At 39.2% G+C, this 9,081-nt stretch overlaps 1 protein-coding gene across 3 annotated transcripts; it reads right to left on the reverse strand.

Annotated features, from left to right (window-relative positions):
- Positions 1-408: 408 nt before the first annotated feature.
- On the reverse strand, positions 409-8,627 carry golm1 (golgi membrane protein 1). Of its 3 annotated transcripts, none has more exons than XM_083912622.1 (11): positions 8,486-8,627; positions 6,771-6,912; positions 6,153-6,332; positions 5,901-5,955; positions 5,702-5,795; positions 5,209-5,332; positions 4,526-4,676; positions 4,131-4,364; positions 3,888-4,052; positions 3,681-3,779; positions 409-2,771 (listed from the first exon to the last, which is right to left on the reverse strand). In XM_083912622.1, the coding sequence occupies exons 2-10, from the start codon at positions 6,897-6,899 to the stop codon at positions 3,682-3,684; spliced, it is 1,230 nt and encodes a 409-aa protein (XP_083768748.1). In that variant the 5' UTR covers positions 6,900-6,912; positions 8,486-8,627; the 3' UTR covers positions 409-2,771; position 3,681. The 3 variants fall into 3 exon arrangements, with proteins under 3 accessions (XP_083768748.1, XP_083768749.1, XP_083768747.1); XM_083912623.1 differs by having other exon boundaries at positions 3,909-4,052; positions 5,693-5,795; XM_083912621.1 differs by having other exon boundaries at positions 5,693-5,795.
- Positions 8,628-9,081: the final 454 nt, after the last annotated feature.

Below are 9,081 nucleotides of genomic sequence, written 5' to 3' on the forward strand. Positions count from 1 at the left end.
GAGACCTGGCACATTCAGAGAATGGCTGGCTTTCCTAGGTATAGACCTTTTTAAACTCTATTGCTAGGCAACAGCCTTGGTCCTTGTTAACTTCCTGCCAGCTGATGTCATTCACAGACACCAACAGAAAATAAACTAGGACACATTTAGAATGTTTGTTGTCATTTTTGAAAAGGTATATATCGATAGAGGCTTGTGAACACTTTGTGTACTGGTGGATAATTGTTTTATGGTACCATAACTACACCTCATGTTTGTGTCCAGAGTGTATACCATTGGTATGACCATGCAAGAAATTTACGAAGTTTGTTTTTATTACAAATATTGGTAACACCAAACAATGACTGCCACATGAAACCATGTCTTGATAGTGGTAATAAAAACATTTTTATTCTCTATCATCATTAGAGCCTATGATAATTTAAAATGTTCACAATTTGTTTCAATAGTTCAGAATAAAATAAAATACATATTCAAACAAATTAAATCAACAAAAAATCTATTTCAATTTATAAAAATCAGAAAACATTTTCTCTTCAAAGACACAGACTTTTCGTTCAGAAAATGGGACTTTTTACACAAATAGCAAGACGAGGCTTTCTGACAAAGAAGTAGCTGTCCACGTTTTGCAGTGTCAGAAAACGAATAACAGCAACATTGAAAATAAAATGACATAATAAAAATCTGGAACCATATTTCCCTTGCAGGATTGACCAAAGGGAAGACAAAAAGGCAGAAAATGACACTAAGACATAAAAGAACAAAGAGTCCATGTTCATTAGTTTAAACAGCAGTGCTGATGTGAGACTGGTTTGGCCACTCTGTCAAAGTATTTCTGTTAATCTGTCATTTGCACTCCTATTATGTAAGTGTAAGGTTACTTTGAAATGTGATGGCCAGGCCCAAACTCAATAAAGTATTAAAAATATAAATAAAAAGTAAGTTATTGTAAGGATGGATCCATAAGCAGCATGGAAATACTACATGATTCAGGACTGGACAGTTGATACTAAATCAAAGCATCATGGAAATTATGGCAATTACAAATACAACATACTGAGCAACTGTGAGTATTTAGTCATAGTCACCAGTTATAAATAAAGTACCTGGGCAAAAACAATTTTAAATCATCTGTCCTGTATAAAACACAAGGCAATAAAAGATCCCTTCACAAGATTTTACTAACTTAAACTAGCAACTGATATTAGTTCAAGTTTCCAATCACCCAAACTATTTCCAGTCTAGTGCAGTTTTAATTTGAATGGACTAATACATTTCACATCTGCTGGATTGCAGGAGCCCTAAAGCACAATACAACGTTCCTCTCTAAAAACTGCCCATTCAGTTCAGCTGACCAGAGGCAGTATCCACAAAATAAACATGTGCCACGGCTCTGCATCAGACCTCCACTGTGTCAGAACTGACCGTGTGGGAAAACTGGTGTACACAGAATCGATAAGGCATGCGTCAATTAAATATGATTATTGATCTACTAATATCATCAGGTGTTCCACTCTAATCCCTTCATTATAACCTAAAACTATTTTTCTGTCTTACTGATCCCGAAGTGTTGAGCAGAGCACACAGTCAACCCTTTGACACGTTGTGGTCTGAAATACAGCTGAGAATAAAAGCTCTGCTGCCACTAAAATGCCAAAGCAATTCAACCAAGTGATGCTTCAGAAATGACTGCTCATTGATCAAACATGTCCAGCTACAGCACTGACAATGTATGTTTAAAACCCGACAAAGGTACATAAGCATATAACCCAGAAAGTGCATTTGCCCATTTCTTAGGACATGTCTATTAAGCCAACATTATTTTTTGCAGCAGTTTTGGCTACATGTGAATCAAAGAAGATGTTTTCTTTTTCCCCATTTGACTGGATTTAGGACGCAGCAGTCTAACAAGAACCTGAGCCCATTTACTTTATTTAAAGGAAATCCTTGTTTGCATTTACTGATGCAGCGAGAAATGTCCTGGCCACAGATCCAAAGTCAGCATCCTTTCTAGGGGAAAATGTGTGGAGGAGGAACTTAAGGCGTTGTTTAAGATGCTGTTGCTGCTACAGTGTTCAGTCATTGGGATCACTCGGATAATTTACACAGACTACGATATTCCACACCTTATAACCCTATAAGGGTCTGCACGTTATCATCGCGCATGGTTCATCATTTAGGTTACAGACATTATAAAGTGAGCATAAACAACACATCTAAATCACATGATCAAAATCTACTGATTTCCAGGATGTTGAGATGTTCCATTTTTTCAAGCCAACTGGTGTCAAGTCTTGAGAAAGACTATGTGATACTACTTAGAAGTACTGAGTACTTTCATATCACCTAAACGTACTGAAATGTGAGCACAGTCGCCACCCTGGGGTTTTATATTTATACAGTGAAATGCATGTGGAAACCATGGCTGACACTTCAGTCTTCTTTTGAGGCTCGTAAGAGAATATTGTGATTTGAACATTGAGTTTTGAATTTTCTAATCCAATACAGAAAACTTGACCGATAAAATATCTGACAACATGTAAGCAAATTGAATGTACAGAATCCAATTAACATGACAAGTAAAAGACAATGCTAAGCAAATACTTTTAAATTTAAATTAAACGCCCAACTGAATGTCAAAAGTCTTTCTCAGAGTTTTGTGTTCATTATGTTTGCAGGGTTGCATTAACCTGTATGAAGCTGTTGTGCTGAGGTGTGTAAGGGATCCTGCTTCCTTATGTGCTGTGTAGGCTCCTTTTCTAACTCCAGCCCTGCAGGAAAACAATTAATACTGTGTTAAGAAAGCCTAAATGGAAAACGAATACTGTACAAATACCTACACTGTCTTTGATAAGGAGTTGCATTAACGCTGAAAACCTGTGCAGGCTGACTTTTTCCATACAGAAAACTGATCGGGAATTAATAAGGGAATTGATAAAGAATCAGACCAACAGCAACCGAAGCAAAATCAATAACTGCATTGGTATCAATAAAATCTTATCAGTTCCCATCCCTACACACAAGCTTTTGTTTATATTTTATATTTATATAGCTGCACGATGCCTATAAAATGCCTACATTAAAACTGGTAAAAGATCTAAAAACCTGCATAACCTAAATATAATTGCAATCGAATGCAGCATTCAATGTGAAAAGGTGTGGTAAAACATTACTAAGGTCCAGCAGTAAAAGCTCAGCTGGACTGGAAAATCCAAAAAACGGTGAAACCAGATTTATTTACTGAATAATAATGTCCTTAATTACCATTTCCCAAGGAAAATAAGAACTACAACCATTTAGAATAATTATGTGGTGTTCCCTTTAGTCACCTGTGCGGGGCAGACTTTACAACGTAACTTCATCGTACTGTACAGCTGAACTTGCTGCAGTTAAGATGAACCTGTGCTCATGAGCAACAGAAACCTGATTTATCTTTGCCCACAGTTGTGTTTTGGACCTCTGAAAGGACCAGTTTAACTGAACTGACAGGCTACAGACTGGCAATGGCCCTATGATAATGATGATGTTGCTGTCAATCCCAAAGAGCAGCTCGATTCTTCACTGAACATATGCCTAAGGCTGAGCTAAAATCTGAAAGTGACTTTTAGCATTTAGAATGTGTGACATATTGAGTTTGTGTTGTGAAGAAAGCGAGTGATTGTGTGTGTTTCAGTGTATACCTCAGATTTGAGCAAGCTCAGCTTGTTTGTCTGCTTCAAACTCGCCTTCGTTCTCATCATCTCCATTATAGTCAGCCAGCTCCTCTTCCATGTCCTTGTCTATCAGAAAGTACAATGTAGTTGACAACATTGCACTTAGATAAACACCAAAGTGGATATATATATCTATATATAGATATATATCTATATATAGATAGACATACATACCAATATTTTCAGCCAGCTTACTCTGTTGTTGTTTCTCCAAATCAACTCCACCCACGACTTGCTCGTCTGCATCATATTCGTCTGGCTCCTCAAGTTTCTGACCAATAGGGGTCTCATCTACCTTCTCTCGGCCAATCAGCATGCCTTCCATCCCGGGGTCTGCCTCTAGACACATAACCAAATTGTTGTTTTATCTGATAGGAATAACAATGTTCACTACTTTCAGTGAACCATGCCGTCTACCTTCTGTCTGAGCGCCTTCTTGATGAACATCCATCACTTCTGTCTCTTTATCTTCAGTCAGATTATTCATCGAGGGTTCACTAGTCCCCGTCTCTGCCTCGCCCCCCTCTGTTTCGACAGCTCCCCCTGGTGGTAGCATAATGTCCTGCTTGCCTGCAGCGGCCGAGGGAACAGAGTGGACTTCTACTTTGGAGAGATCCTTCTCTGCAGGTAGGTCCACTGGAGCATCGGGAACTGTTAAGTAGCAAGTCAGGAAGCAAGAGCAATGCGAGTATGTACACTTGTTATTGCAAATCTACACGTCTATAAGTCTATAATTAGTAATATAAGTATCATTGCATGCTTTTATGAGTTAATTAAGTAGACTGAGCCACCAGGACATCCATGTTTGTTACCTTTGTCCACAATCTCATTGGTCAGTAGTTCAGGTGGATCATTATCTTCGGGCAGAGAGAGGCTTGGTGTGTGGCTTACAACAGTTGCTGTCTTAACCGCATCAACCCCAGTCATGACTGGGCCTTCCTCTTTTGCATCCACCATGTTTTCCTGTTGATGTTAAAGGGTGTGTCTTGTTAAATTTAAACAAATCAAGTACATTTTTAAAAAAAAGCTGGGTGGACAATGATTGCAAAAGTAAGAAAGCCAGAGCCATTTATTAGATTCATTTTATATTATATACACTTCAAATCTGAAATCCTGGCCCTGAATCTACTGTTAGTGGGCTAGTCCTTTCCTTCCATTTTACTACATTAACAAGTGCAACATAGACTCCATTTCCACACTTGCATGTAGAAAGACTACAGAAAATGATTTTGAACACAAGTTTAGTTCTAAAAAATATTAATGTTGAGTGTCAAGCAGGGCAGTTTGGAACATCATCAAGCCTGATGATTTTCTGTTTTGCTATATTACAAACAAATGCAAACATGCATTGAGAAACAGTTTGAGGGTTTTAAAAGGGCACAAGGAGCATTTGTGATGAACGAAGGATCAGAACTTGATCCGGCATTATGCTTCCAATATCAATTATATATGTATTATATAAATATCAATTTACAAAATGTCTTGATTTACTTACCTGTGAGGAGACACCTGCAGGAGGGATGAGCTTCTCCATTTTCTTCTGAATTTCAAGTTTAGCAGCCGCCACTCTCTCATCACACAACTCCTTCTGGGACAGGACCTGGGAGTTACAGTGGGTCCTGCGCACACACACACACACACACACACACACACACACACACACACACACACACACACACACACACACACACACACACACACACACACACACACACACACACACACACACACACACACACACACACACACACACACACACACACACACACACACACACACACACACACACACACACACACACACACACACACACACACACACACACACACACACACACACACACACACACACACACACACACACACACACACACACACACACACACACACACACACACACACACACACACACACACTCTCTCTTAATCTTTTCAACAGACCTGTATAATGGCTAACTGGTTAAAGGAATCTTTTTCTTACATGTCATACGTGAGTTTGTTGTTGAGGGTTTTGATGTTTCCTTGGCAACTCTGCAGTTCCTTTTGAAGCTTCCCTAGATCATCATTTAGCTGATTCATCTGACCTACAGTACAAACACACAAGACATTAAGAGCCACATAAGAGCAGAATTATATCTTTTATCCACAGAGCTCTGTTGGCTGCTAACAAAATAGAGGTCAACGGTTACCTTTGAGTTCCTGTATGGTTTTGGTACTAGAGGAAATATTCTGCTGCAGTGTGCCCTAGAAGAAAAACACAAACAATCAGCATCTACAGTTGATTTAATGTTCGCCTCATAATGTGTGAGTTTAATGTGAACCACAGCAGTGAGCAGATCAAGGCAATAATTTTTGTGCAATTTGTCCCTGTTGCAATAAAGACCATTTAAATTCTCAGTGGTGTTTGTGTGCACCTATTTTAAACAGTCTATGATGAGCACCTTCTCTTGGCTGCAGGTGTTCTGAGAGCCTTCTAGCTGTCTCTTATAGAGGCTTTCTATGTGGCTAATCTGCTCCTTCTGTCTCTGGATCTCCTCCAGGAACTCATTCTTCTTCAGCTCCGCGGCTCCTCGCTCTGCTGCTCCACGCCGCACCTGGCCTTCCAACTCATACAGCTTAGTCTGTATTGCACAAACAAAGATAAAGGGTTGCAAGGCCCAAACAAATGAAACATGAGAAGATTCTGCTTTTAAAACTGAAGACCAAATGAGAAACTGATGAAGCCTATCTACCCACTACAGAAGAAAATCATGAATTGGCATTGAGGATATGCATCAACTAACAGACTGTTTAATCATTATACAGCGTGTGAACTGTGAACACAAAGTTAAAGCAAATGCTAGAAGCTGGCATTGCAACATCTATTCTGAGAGAAAATGAGAATCGATTGCTAATAATTTCAAACGAAAGATGCTTCAAACTATAATCAACTTTGAATTCATGTAGTGTTCACTCCCGAGCATGAGGTAGCCTTTAAATAAATTTTAAAGTGTTTTGTTGGTGATATTTGCACTTGCCACTCTGGTTAGAAAACCACACAAACACATAGATGAACCTACCTGTAGCTCCAGGTTGCGGGAGCTTGACACCCAGTAGTTGAAGCCCAGAACCAGGATACAGGCAATTAGAGCTCCAATCATTAGAGGGGGCGATCTTCCTCCGCGACGTCCATTTCCAAGCCCACCCATGGCTGTCTACAAACTGGACACACACACAGAAAACCAGGGTCAGCACACTTTCCATTCATTTTATAATTTAATGTCTTGAACAAGTCTTTCCTGTCTGTGAGGCCTGAATTCAACCACCATTTGAATTTGGTCAGCTGACATTGTTGCTGATAACATCGCCATGGTCATTAAAAGGACTCTACTGGGGTTTTGGTTTTTCATGTCGCTTATATGTAAAAAAGCTCACTGTCAGGTCTGCAAATAGCAGTGCGCTATGTCTGCTTGTATCAACCTAATGTCACTCCAGACTCATGTCAATGGTGAAAGAAATAACACAGAATAAATGAAATGTTATCTGATCATATAATATAGTATGTTTAGAAATTTGAGTTAAAGCCCCTGAACACCCACACAGGTGTTTCCAGTTATTCTGGCTGATTAGACCTCTGCTTGGGTTGAAGGTGGGCGGGGCTTTGATGAGAATATGATGGGAATTTATGAGGTCATGAATGTCTGTCTACCACTAAGAATAATAAAAGGTGTACTTTGTCCCGTCTTAACAGGTGAAACACTGCAAACTTGCACAGGAGACTTGCGAAGATGTCACTCAATCACAGTATGTACACCCACACAGCCCTGAGAAGAGGTCCAATCAACCAGGTTAACTGAAAACACCTGTGTGGGTGGGGCTAGAAGATACTATGTATGTGCAACTTTGTTATGTTGTGTGCAAATATCAAGACCACCTTGTAAATAAGCAGCATCATCTCCTAACTATGCTGCCACAATTAAAACACATTAACAGGACATTCCCAAGGATCCATAGGTAGGGGAACACAACAGGAATTCACCTGATACCGAGATCCAAAGGTTTTTTTTTTAATTTATATTATATATTTACAATTGTCTAGAAAAGTAAAATGTAATTTGCTCAGTAATTTATTCATAGGTTAAAATACAATCAGTCATGGTCAAATCATAAAATGTTAACTCAAATAACCACAAAGAGATATTATATAACTAGAATCAGTTGTGATTTGCAAGAGGAGAAAGAGATCCCTCTTATTAACTAACGTTAGCTGGTTACTGTTATTATTCATGTAAACGCACACTCCCAGCAGCAGTAACGTTACAGGAAAAGGATGGCAAGAGGTAGTCAAGCTCAGCTGGAGATGACAAGCAAACACTGGGATACGATGAGAAAATCTGGAGTCTATGAAATCACAGTACGGGCCTGGAAGCAGGGTATACCTTAAACATGTGTTAAGTAGTAACCGGACTGAGCGTCTTCTGTTTGACCCAACTGCTGACATTAATGTCAGCTAACGTTAAACACAAACACACACACAGACGTACGTAACTGTTCGTAGTTCATGTATAATATAACATCTATTCATCAAAAAATGTGAGCCCAATAAGGAGGTTGATTAAACAAGCACAATTTGACCACTTTTACTATTCGAGTCAATGCTAAAAGCAACTCAGTGTTGCCACTCTGCGCCGCAGGATAAAGCTAACGTTATGTTGGTAGCTTCTCTTCAGCTGCCGAGTTAACGTTAGCTAACGCTAGCAGCCAGACCATCTAACGCTAACATTACTTTACTTACCCGGCAGACGCGAGAGTCGCAAAACAGGAATTAAATGTGGACGCCCCCGTATAAAGAGTTGATAGTATATTTGATAATTTGGCTACCTTTCTCCGGTAATTAACAGCGCTTTGCCGCTAGGCAGTTAGCCTGTATTCATTACTGCCATACAAACAACAGCAGAGTCGCTCTGGGACAGTTAAGAGGGTGCTGCCTTTGATTGCTGTAGGGAAAAACGTTTTTTTTTTTGGCATAGCATCATTTCACTGATAAAATATCTCCAAAATACATTATATCTCATACATTTACCATAAAACGTGCTGCTGTAATATTGCTTGTTAGAATAAAATAACAGTATGGCAGTTATGCTCGGGTCGATTTTTTTGATTGTTCGATTCGTCGACTCATAGTTACGGTGTATATAGTTTACGAAGAGCACTGGAAGGCAGCACGGGCGCCGTTCGACACAGGCCCAGTGTACCTATTAATGCCTTCACCGTCTATTAATGGTAGATGATTTGATCTCACAGAATCAAATAAAACGGACTACATAATAAATAATAAAACAAATGATAAAGATATTAATGTGAATTAATTTATATTAAAGTAAGTGTAAA

The sequence above is a fragment of the Echiichthys vipera genome (assembly GCF_963691815.1).
Source record: "Echiichthys vipera genome assembly, chromosome: 4".
Taxonomy (NCBI): Eukaryota; Metazoa; Chordata; class Actinopteri; order Perciformes; family Trachinidae; genus Echiichthys; species Echiichthys vipera.